General features: G+C 46.1%; 1 protein-coding gene across 1 annotated transcript; it reads right to left on the bottom strand.

Annotated features, from left to right (window-relative positions):
- Positions 1–1,155: 1,155 nt before the first annotated feature.
- Positions 1,156–6,627, bottom strand: LOC142302038 (uncharacterized). The gene is made up of 5 exons (XM_075343113.1): positions 6,551–6,627; positions 2,081–3,048; positions 1,857–1,964; positions 1,633–1,740; positions 1,156–1,516 (listed from the first exon to the last, which is right to left on the bottom strand). The coding sequence occupies exons 1-2, from the start codon at positions 6,614–6,616 to the stop codon at positions 2,125–2,127; spliced, it is 990 nt and encodes a 329-aa protein (XP_075199228.1). The 5' UTR covers positions 6,617–6,627; the 3' UTR covers positions 1,156–1,516; positions 1,633–1,740; positions 1,857–1,964; positions 2,081–2,124.
- Between the last annotated feature and the right edge of the window lie 14,652 nt (positions 6,628–21,279).

Below are 21,279 nucleotides of genomic sequence, written 5' to 3' on the forward strand. Positions count from 1 at the left end.
TGATGGGGAGGAAGGTTATGGAGGAGGGCCTGTGGTCTGTTATTTACAAGGATTGTAGTGATTGAAGTATAAAACTTGCCTTGTTTGGTCAATCTTATTTTTGAAATGTGCAGCAAAGTTTTTTGCAGAGATTGGGGGCGTCGAGAGGGTGGTGGGGGGCGAAAGAGAGAGATATAATTGTTGAATAATTATTTGAGCTCTTGTGAGTGTTTTCTTCCAGCATAACCATGGGCACTTGTCTCAACCTTTTAGTGAGATTGTGTCAGTGTTGTCTATTGATTCGCATAGCTGATGTGAGTGTGGCGTTGTGGAAAACAGTGGCACTTTCTGCGTTGTGGAGTGAGGATATGGAGGAGGACAGGGGTAGAGTAGAGTTAGTGTGTGAGTAGGTGTGTGAGGTTTTTGCGGGTGTTTATTAGTTGATGGAAAAGGGGGACAGGTGAGGAGGACATGGGTGAGAAAGTGAGTAGATTGTGGTTGGATAGAGCTAAAGGTGAGGTTAGATAGGGATCAGAGGTGGGTGAAGATGAGGTCTAGTGGACGTCCATCTGTGTAGGTGGTTGCTGAGCACCACTGAGTAACACCAAAGGATGAAGCAAATGACTGCAGTTTGGAGGCTGCTGACTGGTGGGTGTGAATTGGGATATTAAAATCATCTGTGATGATAGTGGGAATGTCAGCAAGGCTCTCCAGAGAAAGGGAACGACGGAGTGGGGGTCAAGGGAATGAGTTTTGCGTTGGTGAGATTGTGCTATTTTCTAATAGGTGAGGAGCGATAGGAGGGAGAATTAATGGGGGGTAGCAGCTGTGGGGGTCCAGGATTGGGAGATATATATTGTCAGTAGTGAGGGGAAACAGAGAGATGTAGAGGCAGTGGGAGAAGGAGAGTGGAAGGCATGTTTTGTGTTTTAGTAGAGGAGATCTGAGGTTTAGGAGCAGGTTAGCAGATGAGGTCAGGTGGGAGGATAAGAGAGAAGGTGAGATAATAATTTGTTTGGAGAATGCTGGGGATTGGGGATACCAAAGGACACTAAGGATTAGTGGTACCAGAACTGTAAGGTGATATGTTAGCATGGTTAAATAGTAAAGTGTGGCAAAATGAAAAAGTTATCAAAATTATTAAACTTGCCTACAATAGGTAACTATTACCTTCTGGTCTGTTGGGGTGTTTCTCCATGCCTGTATGGAGTTTAACGGTCCACATGCCCCCAGTAAAACAGCATTTGGCATAGAAGGGTATTGTGACATGTGGACATTGGTAGAAGTGTCCTCCCTGATGGTCCAAGGTGAGGTGGACTAACCGTATAGTTAGTGGATGGTTCATGATGACTGGTGTCACAGAGTCCCTTGAATAAGGGACAAATTCTTGATCTTCCTACTGAGTGCCATCAACAGGTAAATACCCTCCGGCTGGTAGCCATCAACAGGTAAATACCATCCGGCTGGTAGCCATCAACAGGTAAATACCCTCCGGCTTAAAGCTGTTCTTAGGTCTGAACTTCAGGCTTCTCATTATCTGTAGGAAAGTGAACATCAAATTTACAGATGGTAAAGAACAACCTAGCTCTGTAGAATTAGCAAAAGGAAACAGGGAGGTGAAAGTTCAATGACATCAGGAGGCATCACTCATACCTTTGATGAATCCTGGATCAGTTGAGACAGAAGTGATGGGAGCCATCAACAGGTAAAGACCCTCCGGCTTTCTATTATTCACTTGACTGAACTTCAGGCTTTTTTTATCTGTAGGAAAGTGGATATCAAATTTACAGATAGTAATGAATAACCTAACCGTGTAAGCTTAGCAAAAGGAGACAGGGAAGTAAAATGCCGATGACATCAGAAGGCGTCATTCATACCTTTGATGGATCCTGATTAGTTGAGAAAAAAGCGATGGGAGCCATCAACAGGTAAAGACCCTACGGCTTTCTGTCGTTCACAGGTCTGAAATTCAATCTTCTTGTTATCTGTAGGAAAGTGGACATCAAATTTACAGATGGTAAAGAATAACCTAACCCAGCAGAGTTAGCAAAAGTAGACAGGGAGGTGAAATGTCGATGACATCAGGAGGCGTCACTCATACCTGGATGGCTCCGGACCAGTTGGCACAAAAGCGATGGAAACGCCTTAATCGTTTTCGCCTCGAAAACATCTAGAGAAAAAACTTCTCTTTTTGATTCTGGGTTGCGTGGTTGTGAGCATTTTTGGCTCTGGTGTTCTGAGTTGTGGGTTGCGTTCAAAGATCAGTAATCTCTCGTTATGCTCTGTTGAACTTCGAGCTCTTTTTCCTGTGTTGTCATTAGGTATACTACGAACCCACACAATATCACTGAAACCCACTTTAAACTTGCGTTTAGGAGTTTCTTTTGAATCCTGAGGAGCAGGAGCCATTCTAGGCTCTGGTGGTCTTGGCTCTGGTGTCCTCGGCTCTGGAGTTCTAGGTTGTTGGTTTCGTTGATAGATCAGAAACCTCTCATTATGCTCCGTAGAACTTCGAGCTCTTTTTCCTCTGTTGTCATTAGGTATAGTACGAACCCAGACAATATCACTGAAACCCACTTTAAACTTGCGTTTAGGAGTTTCTTTTGAATCCTGAGGAGCAGGAGCCATTCTAGGCTCTGGTGGTCTTGGCTCTGGTGTCCTCGGCTCTGGAGTTCTAGGTTGTTGGTTTCGTTGATAGATCAGAAACCTCTCATTATGCTCCGTAGAACTTCGAGCTTTTCTTCCTATGTTCTCATTAGGTATAGTACGGACCCAGACGATTTTACTGAACCCCACTTTAAACTTGCGTCTAGGAGACTCTTTGGCATAGTTTGAAGCAGGAGCCAAGGAAGTATTCAATTCTTCCAGAATACTTTTGCTCTCAGGATCTGAATGAGAGGGTTTCTCCCTCTTTGCCCACTTGCTCTGGACAAGCTTGTAGGCCATGTACTCTATTAGGATGAGTACAGACATCACCGTGATAAAGGCTGCGCCACGGAAAAGCCAAACAGGAACTCTGATGGAAGTCTCATATTGACTTTTCCTGGGATCCACAAGTAGTGGGTCGTCCTGTAATAAAAAAAAAAAACAAAGAAAAATGAAGTCTTTTATATTTATACACAATCCATCCAATCAGAGAGTCCCTATTATTATACAGTGATGGATACAACATAACGTAAGCTTCAGGAATAGCCCAGAGAAGATCAGGGAGAAATTTAGGCTTTATTGCAAGAATTTATAGAATAATATTGGTGGTTAAACCTTATTGTGTCCAGTATAAAAATTCCTGCAAGAGGTGATGTGCTCATGACCTGATCCTATGTGACCGCCATATTGATGAGAACATACTGACTGGCAGTGTAGTGTGATGTAGGCGGTATAGCAACGTAAAGCAGGGAAATGATAGGATGACATTCATTATCTCCAGAGGTCTCTCAGCACCATGGTATGGTCCTGGCCTGCCAAGGTCAGCAGCAGCATGCGGCCTGCATCGGCGTATCACCTTCACTACACAAATATACACACCCAACCAGGACCCCATCTTTCATGTGGCGTGTCAGGGCAAGAGAAATCAGCATCTCGCCCATAACCACCGCCCTATATCACATTAATCGTCTCCACATTGCTGGTGCCCAGACCTGGTGAATGCTCATCATTCATTACTGTGATCTGAGCGCCTCAATGACATGACGGCTCCATTCAGATCACAGCGATTACAAGTGTCAAATGGAAACGATAACCCAGAGCACAGCATTGAGCTGCAATAAAAAGTGGCCAGACTCCACGTACAACTGTGATCTGGACTCCCCCCACTCCACCCCCCACGGACAGGTCCACAGTATAGGACAGTGATGGCGAACCTATGGCTCGCGTGCCACCAGGGGAACGCTGAGCCCATTCTGGTGGCACGCATGCTGTCGCCCGATTCTGCAGTTTTGATCTGCTAGTGCAGTGGCGCCGGCAGATCAAATCTGTGTTGGAGCGGAGGAGACATTTCTCCTCCGCTCTGACACTCCTCCTCTCCCAGGCTGCAGGTGTGTTGCCTAGGAGACGGAGGAGCGGCGCCGTCTGCTGGCCGCGTGGGAACTGAGGACCCAGCAGCGCGCAGCGGGGGAGCGTGTGCAGGTAAGTTGTGTGTTGCGCTTTTTTTTTTTTTTTATAACTCGTGTGCGGCTGTGCCAAGGTGGGGATGGGGGGGCAGCGCCAGCATGGGGTGGGGGAACGCACATGGCAGCGTGGGGTGGGGGGAACGCACATGGCAGCGTGGGGTGGGGGGGACGCACTTGGCAGTGTGGGGTGGCGGAACGCACATGCCAGCTTGGGGTGGGGGAGGGGGAACGCACATGCCAGCATGGGGTGGGGGAGGGGGAATGCACATGCCCGCATGGGGTGGGGGAGGGGGAAAGCACATGCCAGCTTGGGGTGGGGGAGGGGGAACGCACATGCCAGCTTGGGGTGGGGGAGGGGGAACGCACATGCCAGCATGGGGTGGGGGAGGGGGAACGCACATGCCAGCATGGGGTGGGGGAACGCACATGCCAGCATGGGGGGGGGGGGGGACATGCATGCCAGGATGGGAAACAATGCATGCCAGGATGGAGGAAACATGCATGTGAGGATGGAGGAAACATGCATGCCTGGATGGAGGAAACATGCATGCCAGGATGGAGGAAACATGCATGCCAGGAATGAGGAAACATGAATGCCAGGATGGAGGAAACATGCATGCCAGGATGGAGGAAACATTAATGTGAGGATGGAGGAAACATGCATGCCAGGATGGAGGAAACATACATGCCAGGATGGGGAAAACATGCATGCCAGGATGGAGGAAACATGCATGCCAGGATGGAGGAAACATGCATGCCAGGATGGAGAAAACATGCATGCCAGGATGGAGGAAACATACATGCCAGGATGGAGGAAACATACATGCCAGGATGGGGAAAACATGCATGCCAGGATGGAGGAAACATGCATGCCAGGATGGGGAAACATGCATGCCAGGATGGGGAAACATGCATGCCAGGATGGAGGAAACATACATGCCAGGATGGAGGAAACATGCATGCCAGGATGGGGAAACATGCATGCCAGGATGGGGAAACATGCATGCCAGGATGGGGAAAACATGCATGCCAGGATGGAGGAAACATACATGCCAGGATGGGGAAAACATGCATGCCAGGATGGAGGAAACATGCATGCCAGGATGGAGGAAACATGCATGCCAGGATGGAGGAAACATGCATGTCAGGATGGGGAAAACATGCATGCCAGGATGGAGGAAACATGCATGCCAGGATGGGGAAAACATGCATGCCAGGATGGAGGAAACATGCATGCCAGGATGGAGGAAACATGCATGTCAGGATGGGGAAAACATGCATGCCAGGATGGAGGAAACATGCATGCCAGGATGGGGAAAACATGCATGCCAGGATGGAGGAAACATGCCACGATAGGGTACATTTACCAGGAAGGGGTACATTTACCTGGATGGGGGTAAATTAACCAGGATTGGGAACATTTACCAGGATGGAGGACATTTACCAGGAATGGGGTACATGCCATGATGGGGGAACATTTACAAGGATGGGCAATATGTCAGGATGGGGTATATTTACCAGCATGGGGGAACATGCCAGAATGGGTAACATTTACCAGGATGGAGGACATTTACCAGGATGGGGCCGTGATAGGGACAAATATACCAGAATGTAGGAAATATATATCAGGATGGGGGACATGTTTACCAGGAAGTGGCCGAGGAATGGGACAGAACTACACAATGATGGGGAGGGGAGCCACTCGTACATCTTTATGGGATTTCAGGATGTTCAGACTTTGAAATGTAGATGTGGATTACAGGTGACATCTGATTGCATTCCAGGCTAAATTCTCTGTCTAATATGCTGCAATTTTTTCCAGAAAGATCAATCCAACTGCTGTGTCTGGAAAGGGCAGGGACTCAACTTCAATGTGTGGTAAGCATGAGCGTGATGCCCCTGCTGAAGAGAAGACGGCAAAGGTAAGGTTACAATTAATTATTTACATAATAGGATTGGTTGGCACTTCGGAAAAAAAATTGGGTTTAGGGCTCCAGTTTGGGCACTCGGCCTGTAAAAGGTTCGCCATGACTGGTATAGGAGATAGGGGCAGACACTGATCACAGTATCCTATGGTCAGGGGCTGCCATATTTCCCATGTATACGTGTCGTGCTCTGACACCCACCAGCAAATAAAAATGGCCGCCCCCAGCAGGTCAATAGGAATTTATAGAAAAATATTACACCATATACCTTCATACATTTATAAATAAACCTTTTAACAAAAACTACAAATATTTAAAAAAAAAAAAAAAATTGCGACAAATTCCCTTAAAACAAAATAAATGAAAAATGACAGAATTGTCCCTTTCAGTCTGTGGGAACATAATGGAGGGGGGATTTGTTGGACTGAAGACTAAACATAGGGGTCACATCTCACCCTATATAGGGGGCAACACCAAAGTCATTAATGACTATAAGGACAAACCATCCGCCATTAGTAATAATAGAGAGGTACTCACCGGCAGCCGAAGGTAATTGATGAGAAAGAACAGGGTAAAGCACAGAAACAATATGGAAATCCTCATTGTCTCCAGGGAATATCTAAGCACCAAGGTATAGCTAACAAGATATAAGGTCCAGGAGGGAGGAGCCCACTTATATACCTCCAGGCTTCTGTGACATCACCGTGTCTTCTGTGACATCATCACCCACAACATTCCACATTCCGTCACATGACATCTCCCAGCACCAGCATCATGTGACCCAGCATAAATATAACCGCTCTCTGTTGCCTATAGCAACCATCCAGCGCTAAGGTTACATTTTTCCCACAGCTGTTGGCGGCTTTGTGATGTCAGTTTGTCTTGTGGACGGTTGTGATAAATCTGCCCCGATGTGCGCAACATCAACATAATGCGACCGATAGAAGGAGCTATTCCCGACCTTACAGGGCCCAATATGGGATATAATCACTGATACACCGGATTATACTCTGTATCATGTCCTCAGTACAAGGGTCTCCTGTGCAGCCAGGAAATCTCCCATCAGGGGTCATTGTCTTCTCCACCATGTTCCCCACAATACTTTCCATAATCCCTGACTTACTATTAACGGCTGTTACCAATGTGGCCGCCCAGATTTCGTCTCTGCAAAATATATCAGAAAACACCGAGATTTAGCCCCATTTCCACAAAAGTTACAGGGACTGTCCACAATATAATTATAATTACAATCTACCCAAGGGGGTAATAAAAAAAGCCCATATACCCCCACCACCCATCCCCCGCACCGCTGACTGTGCCCACCTGCCGCCTCCAGCCTTCCTCTTACAGGGGGGAGGTCACGGCCACTGATTGGCTTTATTAAGAATTAGAGGGGTGTTCCCAGGACATATATTTATGGCATATTTACAGGATATTTAGGTTTCGCATCCAGGACCCTCACACATATAAATCTGGGGTTCCCCGACTCCTTTATTGCAGCCCCTGGTAATTAGTGGCATATCCAGTGAATATGTCCCCCACATGTGTATATACTCCTGCGATCCCATAATGTCGGCAGTAGTGTGTATGGCCCACATGCCTCTATATACTCCTGACATCCCATAATGTGGCCTGTCCGTATGACCAATCCCCGCCACGTACCTGTTTTTGCACTCCTGACAACACATAGTGTCATCATCAATACAAAAATTCTCAAACTAATGCAAAACATAGTAGCAATTGGTGCGCCACGGTAAGGCTAGACCATTGCTGAGCACTCCTCAATATACAATTATAACACAAGGGACGAGAGTAGTGGGTGCAAAAGTTGAGAAATTTCATTATAGAAATATGGATCACAAACAGCCATGCAATAAATCTACCGTCTAAAAACAAGCATGAAGGGGAGTGTGACCGGGTAGAGGTCCAGTAACAGGTATGACGCAACCACATAAAGTAACTAAAATGGAGGAAGATATAAGCAAAATTGCAGTCAAATGAGATATATATATATTGTGAGGTAGCGTCGTCGGCTGCGCTGCAGAAGACACGGGATCCAGGCACCAAGGTTCACAGCACACGGTTTATTCCAAAGAAAAAGTCCACAATAGTACATATGTGCCTTTCCGGCAGAGAACTCAGGGAGATGTGATCACTCCCTCACACCCGGCACACCTGCCCTTGTTCCTGAATCTATTTAACCCTCCCTTCAGCCTGTAGGGAAACAGCATTAACCCTATAGTGGATTATCATGGAGTGAGCACAACCGGGGCGAGACATACCGGCCGTCATAGATAACCCCGGTCACAGTCTCACACCCCCCCCCCTCAGTTCAAGCGTGCGGGGTTGAACTCCTGCCATCAAACACGGGCCGCGGGACAAGGCATCGGCGTTGCCCTGCAACCTACCGGCCCGGTGTTCAACCGTAAACCGGAAGTTCTGCAGAGAAAGGAACCACCGGGTAACCCGGGCATTCCGTTCCTTGGCGGACCTCATCCAGACCAGTGGAGAGTGATCCGTCACCAAGCGAAAATGACGTCCCAGCAGGTAATAGCGTAGGGACTCCAAGGCCCACTTGATCGCCAGGCACTCCTTCTCCACTACGCTATAATTCCGCTCGGGAGGGGTGAGCTTCCTGCTTAAGAAGGTGACGGGGTGTTCCACCCCCTGAACCACCTGAGACAGCACTGCCCCCAGGCCGACCTCCGAGGCGTCAGTCTGTACTATGAACTCTTTCCGGAAATCAGGGTTTACAAGAACGGGCTGTCCGCACAGGACCCCCTTCAGGGCCCGGAAGGAGTCCTCGGCCTGCGGAGTCCAGCGCACCATGACGGACTTCTTGCCCTTGAGAAGGTCCGTCAAGGGGGCTGATAGTCCCGCAAAATCTTTTACAAACCTCCTGTAGTACCCCACGATACCCAGGAAGGCCCTAACCTGCTTCGTGGTCAGGGGTCTAGGCCACTTCTGGATCGCCTCAACTTTGTTAATTTGGGGCTTAATCACTCCTTGGCCTATTACGTAGCCCAAGTAGCGGGCTTCTGTGAGTCCCAACGCACATTTCTTGGGATTGGCTGTCAATCCGGCTGTTCGAAGCGCGTCTACCACCGCTTGTACCTGTTCCAAGTGGGTCTGCCAATCGGAGCTGTAAATAATGATGTCATCAAGGTACGCTGATGCATACGCCTGGTGCGGTTCCAGCACTAAGTCCATCAACCTCTGGAACGTGGCCGGAGCGCCATGTAACCCAAAAGGCAAGACAACATAGTGGAAGAGACCCTCCGGCGTAACAAAAGCGGTTTTCTCCTTGGCGGACTCTGTTAGTGGCACCTGCCAGTACCCCTTGGTCAGGTCGAGCGTGGTAAAATATCGCGCCTGTCCCAGCCTATCAATCAGCTCATCCAGCCGGGGCATGGGGTAAAGATCAAACTTGGATATTTCGTTCAATCTCCTAAAGTCATTGCAGAACCTTAAGGAGCCATCGGGTTTTGGTATTAGGACAATCGGACTAGCCCATTCACTCCGGGATTTTTCGATGACCCCCAGGCGTAACATTGTCTTTACTTCCTCCGATATGGCTTGTCGTCGAGCCTCCGGTACTCGGTATGACTTCAGGTGTACCTTCAGGTGGGGCTCGGTGACAATATCATGTCGTATCAGACTGGTCCTACCGGGCAGCTCGGAGAAGACATCGGGGTTCTGCTGAACCAACCGTCTGGCCTCTCGTCTCTGTGTCTTGGTGAGGGCTTCTCCAATCCTTACTTCCGGTTCGTCCTCTCCAGAGGTCGCTGGAGCCGGATGTGAACGACCCGAAGAGGAGGGAGGTGGGGAAAAAACAGCCATCAGGCTTTCCCGTTCCTGCCACGGTTTTAATAGGTTGACATGGTATATTTGTTCAGGTTTCCGCCTACCGGGCTGCAATACTTTATAGTTAACCACCCCGACTCTTTCCTTTATCTCGTAGGGGCCTTGCCACTGAGCCAGGAATTTACTCTCCGCCGTGGGAATCAATACCAACACCCGATCCCCGGGATTAAAGGTCCGCACGGTGGCTTGTCTATTGTAGCGGCCGCTTTGCGCGGCCTGAGCCTCCTGTAAATGCTCCTTCACAATTGGCATGACCGCGCTTATGCGGTTCTGCATACCCAAAATGTGTTCAATCACACTTTTATGGGGGGTGGGCTCCTGCTCCCAGGTTTCTTTTGCCAGGTCCAACAATCCCCGGGGATGTCGCCCGTATAACAATTCAAAAGGCGAAAACCCCGTGGATGCCTGTGGCACCTCTCGTATGGCAAACATCAAATAGGGAAGCATCATATCCCAGTCTTTCCCGTCTTTGGAAATCACCCTTTTGAGCATGGTTTTCAGGGTTTTATTGAATCGTTCCACTAAACCATCCGTCTGAGGATGATACACGGACGTACGCAACTGCTTGATCTGGAGTAGCCGGCATAGCTCTTTGGTCACTTTAGACATGAATGGGGTCCCCTGATCCGTAAGGATCTCCTTGGGCAACCCCACCCGGCAGAACACAGCAAACAACTCCCGAGCTATAAGCTTGGCTGCAGTATGTCTGAGAGGTATCGCCTCTGGATACCGGGTGGCATAGTCAACGATCACTAGGATATGCTGGTGCCCTCGAGCAGACTTTACGAGGGGCCCCACCAGATCCATCCCTATCCGTTCAAAAGGGACTTCTATAATGGGTAACAGTACCAACGGACTGCGAAAGTGGGTCAGGGGTGCGGTAAGCTGACACTCCGGGCAGGTTTTGCAGAACCGTTTTACCTCCCCAAAGACCCCGGGCCAATAGAACCTTTGCAATATTCGCTCCTGCGTTTTCTTGACCCCTAGGTGACCACTCATCAGGTGTTTATGAGCCAAGTCAAGGATCCGCCGGCGATACGGCTGGGGCACCACCAACTGCTCTACCCCTACGCCCCGTATTTCATCTACCCGGTAGAGTAAATCCAGCTTAAGAGCGAAATGGGGGTATCTTACCTGGGCACCAGGCAGCTGTGCCACCCCGTCAACTACTGTCACCCGACTCCGGGCATGTATTAATGTAGGGTCCTGGAGTTGGGCTGTCCCAAACGTATCCGGGGACGCCTCCAACTCCGGGATGGGCTCGACCGTCTCAGCCTCTCCTGCCAATACCTCTAGGGGCGACCTATCAGGTTCACATCCTGTCCCTATCATGGGGACCCCTACGGCAGGCGTCCCGGATTCAGGATTGTAGGGCTCAGGTCCCGGACTGACCAATATCTGAGGGGACTTAGGAGGTCCCTTCCATAAAGTCCAAAAATAGGGCAGATCCCTTCCTAGGATCACATCATAGGGAAGAGTATTAATAAGTCCCACCTCATGTTGCACCTGACCGCAAGGTGCTGTGATGGTGACTATCCCCGTGGGATAGTCTCGGCGGTCCCCATGTATGCAAACCACCCCCACGGTACGTCCTGTGGCCTTTACTTTAGCCCTTATGGTTGATCGCACAAGGGTCACTAAGCTTCCGGAATCCAACAAGCCTGTAACCGGACATCCATTCACCTGAATTTGGCACAAGTGGGGCTCCGTCTCTGGGGAGACCAGGTCAGCGGTACACACCACCTGAGCATACATTGAACCCCGCCGGGTAACCCCACAATCCATGGGCTCCGTGGTGAGTGGACACTGGGCTTCCATATGTCCCACCCGCTGGCACCGCCAACATCTAATAGGGAAGGACACCCCCTTGACGATTTGTGGTTTAGGGTACATAGTTTTCCGGACCTCAGGGACGGAGGGTGCGGCTTCAGACGGGACGGTAGCGGACTCCCGCACCGGTGTCAGCGGTGGGTCCTTGGCCCTAGGCTTGGAGGGGCCGGACCGACGGGCGGTACGCAAAGTCTCAGTGTCCCGTATCAAGTCCTGCGTAGCCACATGCCGCTCTACCAGGGACACTAATTGGTCCAGGGTACTCGGGTCACCCTGTCCGACCCACCATTGAACGGTGACGGGTAAAGTGCGCACAAAACGATCCACTACTACCCTTTCCACCATTTGCCCCGGGCTCAGAGTGTCAGGCTGCAACCACTTTTTTACAAGATGTAACAAGTCATAGGCCTGGGAGCGTACGGGTTTGGCTTCCTCAAAGAACCACTGATTTACCCGCTGAGCCCGTACATAGGTATTCACCCCCAACCGAGCCAGTATTTCGGCTTTCAGGGTCACATAGTCAATGGCGTCCTCGGTACAGAGGTCCAGGTACGCTTTTTGGGGTTCCCCCGTCAGATAGGGTGACAATACCTCAGCCCACTGCGGGGTCGGCAGCTTTTCCCGCTCGGCCACCCGTTCAAACACCGCCAGGAACGCTTCCACATCATCACCCGGGGTCATCTTTTGCAACGCTTGTCTCACCGCTTTCCGGACGCTGCCGTCGTCACCCGGTCCCTGGGTTGTTGCTGCCGGTCCGGCACGGATCGACTTGGCCAGGAGAACCATCTGTTCTTGGTGCCTTTTTTCCTGCAATTGCAAGGCTTGCTGCTGACGTGCATTGGCCTGATCCATCTGTTCTTGGAATTTTTTTTCCTGCTCTTGCAAGGATTGGAGCAGGTGTGCATTGGTCTGTTGCTGCTGTGCATTAGCCTGTTGCTGCTGTGCATTAGCCTGAGCCAAATGCTTTATTATGTCCTCCATGGCGTCGCCGGGTTTGGGCTGTAGTATAGCCGCTCGAATCCAGGACATGCGCAGCTGGGTCACCAGGGATGGATGCTACACCTCACCGGCTGTCATGCCCGCCGATTCTCCACCATATGTGAGGTAGCGTCGTCGGCTGCGCTGCAGAAGACACGGGATCCAGGCACCAAGGTTCACAGCACACGGTTTATTCCAAAGAAAAAGTCCACAATAGTACATATGTGCCTTTCCGGCAGAGAACTCAGGGAGATGTGATCACTCCCTCACACCCGGCACACCTGCCCTTGTTCCTGAATCTATTTAACCCTCCCTTCAGCCTGTAGGGAAACAGCATTAACCCTATAGTGGATTATCATGGAGTGAGCACAACCGGGGCGAGACATACCGGCCGTCATAGATAACCCCGGTCACAGTCTCACAATATATACATATATATACAGTGCCTTGCGAATGTATTCGGCCCCCTTGAAATTTTGTTCAAAAAGTTGAAGTTGAAGGTGCAGTCAAAAGTAGAAGTTGCAGTCAAATGAGATATATATATATATATATATATATATATATATATACATACATATATATATATATATATATATATATATATATATATATATATATATATATATATATATATATATATATATATACAGTGCCTTGCGAATGTATTCGGCCCCCTTGAATTTTTCAACCTTTTCCCACATTTCAGGCTTCAAACATAAAGATAAAAATGTTAATGTCCTGGTGAAGAATCAACAACAAGTGGACACAATTGTGACGTTGAACAAAATTTATTGCTTATTTTACACTTTTTAAAAAAATAAATAACTGAAAATTTGGGCGTGCGATATTATTCATCCCCTTTACTTTCAGTGCAGCAAACTCACTCCACAAGTTCATTGATGATCTCTGAATGATCTAATGTTGTCCTAAATGACTGATGATGATAAATATAATCCCCTGTGTGTGATCAAGTCTCCGTATAATGCCCCTGCTCTGTGATAGTCTCAGTGTTCTGTTTAAAGTGCAGAGAGCATTATGAAGACCAAGGAACACAACAGGCAGGTCCGTGATACTATTGTGAAGACGTTTAAAGACGGATTTGGTTACAAAAAGATTTCCACAACTTTAAACATCCCGAGGAGCACTGTGCAAGCGATCATATTGAAATGGAAGGAGTATCATACCACTGCAAATCTACCAAGACCCGGCCGTCCATCCAAACTTTCATCTCAAACAAGGAGAAGACTGATCAGAGATGCAGCCAAGAGGCCCATGATCACTCTGGATGAACTGCAGAGATCTACAGCTGAGGTGGGAGAGTCTGTCCATAGGATAACAATCAGTCGTACACTGCACAAATCTGGCCTTTATGGAAGAGTGGCAAGGAGAAAGACATTGCTCAAAGAGATCCAGAAAAAAGTGTTGTTTAATGTTTGCCACCTGGGAGCACACCAAACATGTGGAAGAAGGTGCTCTGGTCAGATCAAACCAAAATCAAACATTTTGGGCACAATGCCAAACAATATGTTTGGTGCAAAAGCAACACAGCTAATCACTCTGAACACACCATCCCCACTGTCAAACATGGTGGTGGCAGCATCATGGTTTGGGCCTGCTTTTCTTCAGCAGGGACAGGGAAGATGGTTAAAATTGATGGGAAGATGGATGGAGCCACATACAGGACCATTCTTGAAGAAAACCTGTTGGAGTCTGCAAAAGACCTGAGACTGGGACGGAGATTTGTCTTCACACAAGGCAATGATCCCAAACATAAAGCAAAATCTACACTGGAATGGTTCACAAATAAACGTATCCAGGTGTTAGAATGGCCAAGTCACAGTCCAGACCTGAATCCATGAATGATAGACACATACCCCAAGCAACTTGCGGCTGTAATCACAGAAAAGGGGGCGCTACAAAGTATTAACTTACAGGGGATGAATAATATTGCACGCCCCACTTTTCAGTTATTTATTTTTTTTAAAAAAGTTTAAAATAAGTAATACATTTTGTTCACCTTCACAATTGTGTCCACTTGTTGTTGATTCTTCACCAGAACATTAACATTTTTATTTTTATGTTTGAAGCCTGAAATGTGGGAAAAGATTGAAAAATTCAAGGGGGCCGAATACTTTTGCAAGGCACTGTATATTGTTGTTTACACCTGGTTTATAACTTAGGGTGCAGTTAAGGACACTCATGGTCAGCTGTTGATGAGTGGGAGCGCTATTACGTGATCTTAGGGTGCCAATCTCCACCACCAGACAGGGACAAATCAGGGTTCGGTGTAGGAAACGTTAAGCCTGTTTTGGGACCTGTGGATTTTCGCCATATTGGTAAAAGTCCACACACCCAACCAGGACCACATCTTTCATGTAACGTGCCAAGAACTACACCTTGCACATGACTACCACCCATCACAGTAGCTGTGAGGATTTCGTCCCAGAACCTAATAGCAGTCAGGGTCCTGTTGGCTATTACATGGAGGATGAGCTGGTTATGCTGAATGATGGTGCAGGAAGCATAACAATCACAATGACATCTCCAGTCTTTGCAAACCTGCTAAGGAAGCTCTGCGTTGGTTTTGAACAGGTCCCATAGCCAAATCCTCATTCGGTGCTGGACCTGGCACTTGCTGGACTTTCTGGGATACTTTGAAGTCTTCTTCCATATATTCTGTTTTTAATAGGCTTTGAATCAACTTTCTAAAATTTAACTTTTTGGAATAGAATATTAAATGGCATCATCATAAACCCCCTTTATTTGGTATGATTCATATTAACTAGGGCTGCAATATTAAAAAATATTTTCTTGGTCCACAATAGGGGGCTGCCATGTTCTCCTTGCAAGTGGTCTCAACAACACATGTGACTGCACTGTTGGAAATCACACAGATTCAGATGGATGGTGCCACACGGAGGTTTTTACAATCAAAGCGAACTGTCTTGGCGGCTTCTGGATCTATTCAGACTCCAGATTTTGATACTCCGCCTGATAATTTCTCTGACGTCTATGATCAGCACAGTCAGACTTGGGCACCGACCAACAGAATTGTCGTTCATAAACAGGCTAGGAAGAGTTAATATTTGCTGGTCTGCTTGTTCGTCTCCTTTGATCACATGTTGTGGAGGAGCCAATCACCTCTGCTCCCCTCCTATATATGCTGGCTTGAACCTTCCTTCTATACCAGCTATAGTTTATCTAAGCTGGTGTGTGGAGGTGTTTTGATCCAGACTGATTAATGGTTGTGTCAAGGTTGGGAATTTAGGGAAAACTGCAAATTGGGTTTTTCAGGGTCACAGAGGCGGAGTTCAAATCGATCTGTGCAGATGTATGTATTAAGAACAATAACCACACAGAGACGTGTCTCTATTCGGGAGAAGCTCAGTGGTCTTCTGATCCGTATATTATAAAATACACACAGTTATTCAGTTCAACACTGTCCCTGATTGGTCAGAGATAACCAGCAATGTTCATATATTACATCATCAGGCTGTTTCTGGCTTCCTAATACCAGCTTAAACCAGCTACTGAATACTTCTTTGTTGACACATTGTTGAGCAAGAACTAGGAGTCAACCTCCCATATCTCACATCCCACATTTTACATGGTGAGAACTAACGGATTACAGAATTCTCTCAGTATATTATGAAATACCTCTTTGTTCATTCTGGCTTTTTTATCTCCATTAACACCTTACTGTACGCACATCTTAGAATCATATTATAAAGCTTCTATGCAATTGTCATATAGACACACAGATAATTATGCAACGACATCTATACTTTGATTATTTACACACACAGATAATCTTATTACATCTGGACAAACGACCTACAGCCACGGGCTACCCTCACAGTTGTAATACTTGCTGCTGTCTACGGTTGTGGAGTTAACCCTTGTTGTCTTTTTTTGTTGCTTTCCTCCTGAGTATTTCATTGTTCCTGTGTGTTTGCAGTGTGTCAGAGTTTTGGTTTTCCCCTATCTGTCATTATTTGTGTTTCCATTACATTCCTGCCCCTTTCTTTCATGGTGAGAGGGGGGAATCAGATTAATTCTGGGCAGGAGCATAGACAGGGACTGAGGTATCTCCACCATTAGGGGTAACCCTAAGTTCAGGGATAACCTAGGGACCAGTAGCATGAGGGACAGCCCCTGTCCCTCACTTTCCTACAGTCACATCGTGATAGATGGTTGATTGTGGGTTTTCCTCTGGGTTTAATTTTACAACAGGTTAAAATCCATAAACTACTCCTCACCTTCCACTAGGTAACGACTGAATCATATTGTAAACAGTAGTTTTTTCCCATACAAAATATATTTTTTAATTTATAAAACACACAGGTGAATATCACACCGTTTGGTGAGAAATAATCAAGGAAGTTATCAATTCGTGTCAGGATATTTTACAGAATCCTACATACCCTGTCCCTGGATACCAGGGACAGAGCTAAAAATTGAAAATACGGACAAATTGATACAATTTAGATAGAACACAGATTCACACATATGGACAATGTGTCACCTATAAATAGAACAGAACAATACATAGCCGGACTTAACTTTCAGACTGCAGTAAAGTCTCCAAGCAGTAATAAATATCATAGATAACATTGCACAGATATAGTTATCATTGAAGACGATGCAGTCCTTATAGGTCCAAAAATCGCATGGTATACGATGTACAGGTCCCTTTAGTAATAGAGTGAACCAGCAGCCATCTACAATGGATGAGATCTGTCTCTGCTTCGACGCGTTTTGCCACAGAAGGGGTTCATCAGGAGGCTAAAAAGGTGATATCAGACATGCAGATCCATGACACAATCGCCATCCAGATCAGCAGCAGCACAGAGAATCCTGGACGATATAATCCATCAATGACGCTCCTTTATGACGGTGGTGGATTATATCGTCCAGCATTCTCTGTGCTGCTGCTGATCTGGATGGGGATTGTGTCATGGATCTACATGTCTGATATCACCTTTTTGGCCTCCTGATGAACCACTTCTGTGGCGAAACGCATCGAGGCAGAGACAGATCTCATCCTTTGTAGATTGGCTGCTGGTTCACTCAATTCTTCACTCAATACTTCCAAAACTGCGTCATTCCTACAATTACCTCCACCCCTAAAAATGCAAGAAGTCAGTGTCCCTGAAAAAATAGTGCCAAAGAGTTAGCGCCAAGCACACTGGAAAAGTGCCCCACACAACAAAGGCAAGAAAATCAATTTTCAAAACAAATGTGTTAGTGTGAACCAAGTAACCAGATACCACAAGTAATGTATCACACCGAGATTGATTAAATAAATTGTTTATTGACCAGTTCTTAAAAACGCATATTGATTGAAAATACAGCACCTTGAAAAATGATTCCTAACCCATGAAGTTTTCCACATTTTTTCACATTACACCCATAAATGTATTTTATTTGTTTTTGTGATATTCCAACACAAAATAGTAAGTGTAAAGGAAATGATACATGAAAATTGTGATGTGCATTTGTATTCAGTCCCCCTGAGTCTATACTTTGTAGGACCACCTTTTGCTGCAGATTCTGCTGCAAGTCTTTTGGGGGACGTCTCTTCAGCTTTTCACATTTAGAGATGACATTTTTGCCCATTCTTTTTTGCACACTCGCTCTTGCTCAGTGAGATTGGATGGAGATGTCTGTGAACAGCAAATTTCTATTCTTGTCACAGATTCTCAATGGGATTTAGGTCTGGACTGTGACTGGGCCGTTCACACACACGAATATGCTCTGATCTAAACCCTCCATTGTAGCTCTGGCAGGATGTTTAAGATCATTGTCTTGCTGGAAGATGAACTATTCTCTAGTCTGAAATCTTTAGCAGTCTCCAACAGCCCTGTATTTAGTTCCATCCATCTAACCATCAACTCTAACCAGCTTATCTGTCCCTGCTGAAGAAAAGCCTCCCTGCAGCAGGATGCTGCCACCACCATGTGTGATGTTGGGGATGGTGTTTTCAGAGTGATGTGCAATGTTAGTTTTTTGCCACATGTAGCATTTTTCATTTAACCCAAAAATTCTACTTTGGTCTCACCTGACCAGAGCACCTTCTTCCACATGCTCACTGTGTTCCTTACATGGCATTTTGCAAACTGCGAACGGTACTTCTTAGGACTTGTTTTCATAAATGTCTTTCTTCTTGCCACTCTTCTACAAATGCAAGATTTGTAGAATACACAACTAATAGTTGTCCTGTGAACAAATTCGTCCACCTGAGCATCTCTATGGCTCTTCCAGTGACCACAGGCCTCTTGTCTGCTTCTCTAATTAGTGCTCTCCTTCTTGAAATGTCAGTTTAGGTGGATGGATATGTCTTGGTAAATTTGCAGTTTTGCCATACTCCTTCCATTTTTGGATGATACAGTGGACAGCACTCTTTGAGATGTTCAGAGTTTGGGTTATTTTTTTTATAACCTTACGCAGCTTTACACTTCTCCGCCACTTTATCCTTGACCTGTCCGGTGTGTTCTTTGGTTTTCATGATAATAATTGATCACTAATGTTCTCAAACAAACTTCTGAGGCCTTCACAAAGCCGCTGTGGTTACTGTATACAGTACTGAGAATAAACTACACACAGATGGACTCAATTTACTAATTTTGTGACTTCTGGAGGCAATTGGTCACTCAGAATTTTAATTCACATCACAGTTTTCAGATTTATATTTGTAAATTATTTAGAGAATCACTTATGATTTCCTTTACAATTCACAAATGCTTGTTGGTATATCACATAAAGTCCCATTAAAATATAGTTAAAGGGTTATTCCCACCCCCAAGATCCTACGCCAATATGTAGTAGGCATAATAATACTATTAGTAAATATCTCCAGTTAGAAATGTAAGTATAGTTCTCCAGATATAGCCATGTCTCTTACCTCATGTGCAGGACATTGCAGCACAGAAATACAATCACCAGAACCACCAGAGTTACAGAAATACATAATTAGAACCCTCATTAGTACAGAAACGCAGCCTCACAACCACCAGTAGTACATACATTTCTCACCAGAACCAGCACCACCAGCAGTACACGGTACATCAATTGTAATGTCAGGTCAGACCCATATACATTTGTATTCCATAAACCTACAACTTTCAGTACATCATAAACCATGGTAAGGAGATACTGGGATTTATGACTCTTCAGACTGCAGACCGTACATGAACCACAGTACTGATGAGAATTGGTCAATATCACAAATAAACATTTACATCCTTATAGATGATGAGGTCTCTGATCCAAGTCGTCTCTTTCTTTTCTTCATTTTGTCCAGACGCAATGATCACTTTTCACATCCACAGCTCGTTTCTGCAGACCTCTATCTTCTCCGGTCTTCTGCTGCACATCCTGAAATGATGCGACAACAATAAAGTTCAATGTTGAAGTTCAGTGGGCGAAGTTCCCTTCTGAGGAAGCAAAAAAGTGAAACACGAGTCAGGGGGTCTCTGCGGGAAAATATCTTTTACACTTACCTTATGTGTAACTATGTTCATACAGATTGATGCTGGTTGTTTTTGATACATCCATTTGCTTTTCTGTCTATTGCCTGATGACTCCACTGGGAGATTTATGGTAACTTAGTACCTAGTCTAATATATGGCAATCTATAATTAGACTTTGTGTCACTTGACTTTTTTACCTTGGGATTATATTTGTTAAGGACAAGATTATGAACTATTAGGAGTATATATGAAGATATCCAAAAAACAGGATTTAAGATGCTGTTTCAGACTGTGTACCCCACCTAGTTCTGCATTTGGACATAAGACTCAGACAGTCTGGACTATTCATGTGATGAGTGAATCATGCTGACATTGCTTAATATAAATGAGGAACCAAGCACATTACAGTATATTGTATATCACAGAATAAGCTGTTCTACTTTATCCAATAGGAGACGTGTTACGTATTATTGACTGCTAGCCAATAAGGCCGTTTAAATGTATTTTCACTTCCGGATTAAATCAGTCTTACTTTCTATTCATATCCGAGTACGTCTCTGGTGTGTGTGAAAGAGAGTGGTATGCATGCTACCACAAGTGACTCATAATTTGGACTGCAGACAGTTTAAGAGGGATGCATGATTAGATGGCATCACAGTAAATTTATGGCCAACATTAACAGTGGCGCCCAACGAACCTTAGGACGGAGTCTGGATGGCCATGCTGACTAACACCTTGATTCGAAAGGCAACTACGCGAGAGGGAATGGAGATGCGCACTCCAAATGCAGGTGAGAAAATTTGTCTAATCTCACCTTGCAAACCTCATGCGTGTACTTGCATTTCGAAAGGGGGGTTGGGCTGTCCCAGTCTAGACACCTAATGACCACCATCTCGCATGAGATAAGCCGTCCTAAGAGATCCCACACCAAGGTGGTCAGGTTCACCTTAAGCTGCCTGTATAAATGTAATTCTAAATCACATAATGTAATGTGGTTTTGGGTTTTTGTCTGCTCTTTGGAGAAAGCAGAAGTTTTAAGTTTCGTTTTCTCTGACTTAACTGCAGAGGAAAATGAGGAAGTTGTTGTTATATACGCTGGTTATATGGATATATATATATGGT

Source organism: Anomaloglossus baeobatrachus, chromosome 4 (genome assembly GCF_048569485.1).
Source record: "Anomaloglossus baeobatrachus isolate aAnoBae1 chromosome 4, aAnoBae1.hap1, whole genome shotgun sequence".
NCBI lineage: Eukaryota > Metazoa > Chordata > Amphibia > Anura > Aromobatidae > Anomaloglossus > Anomaloglossus baeobatrachus.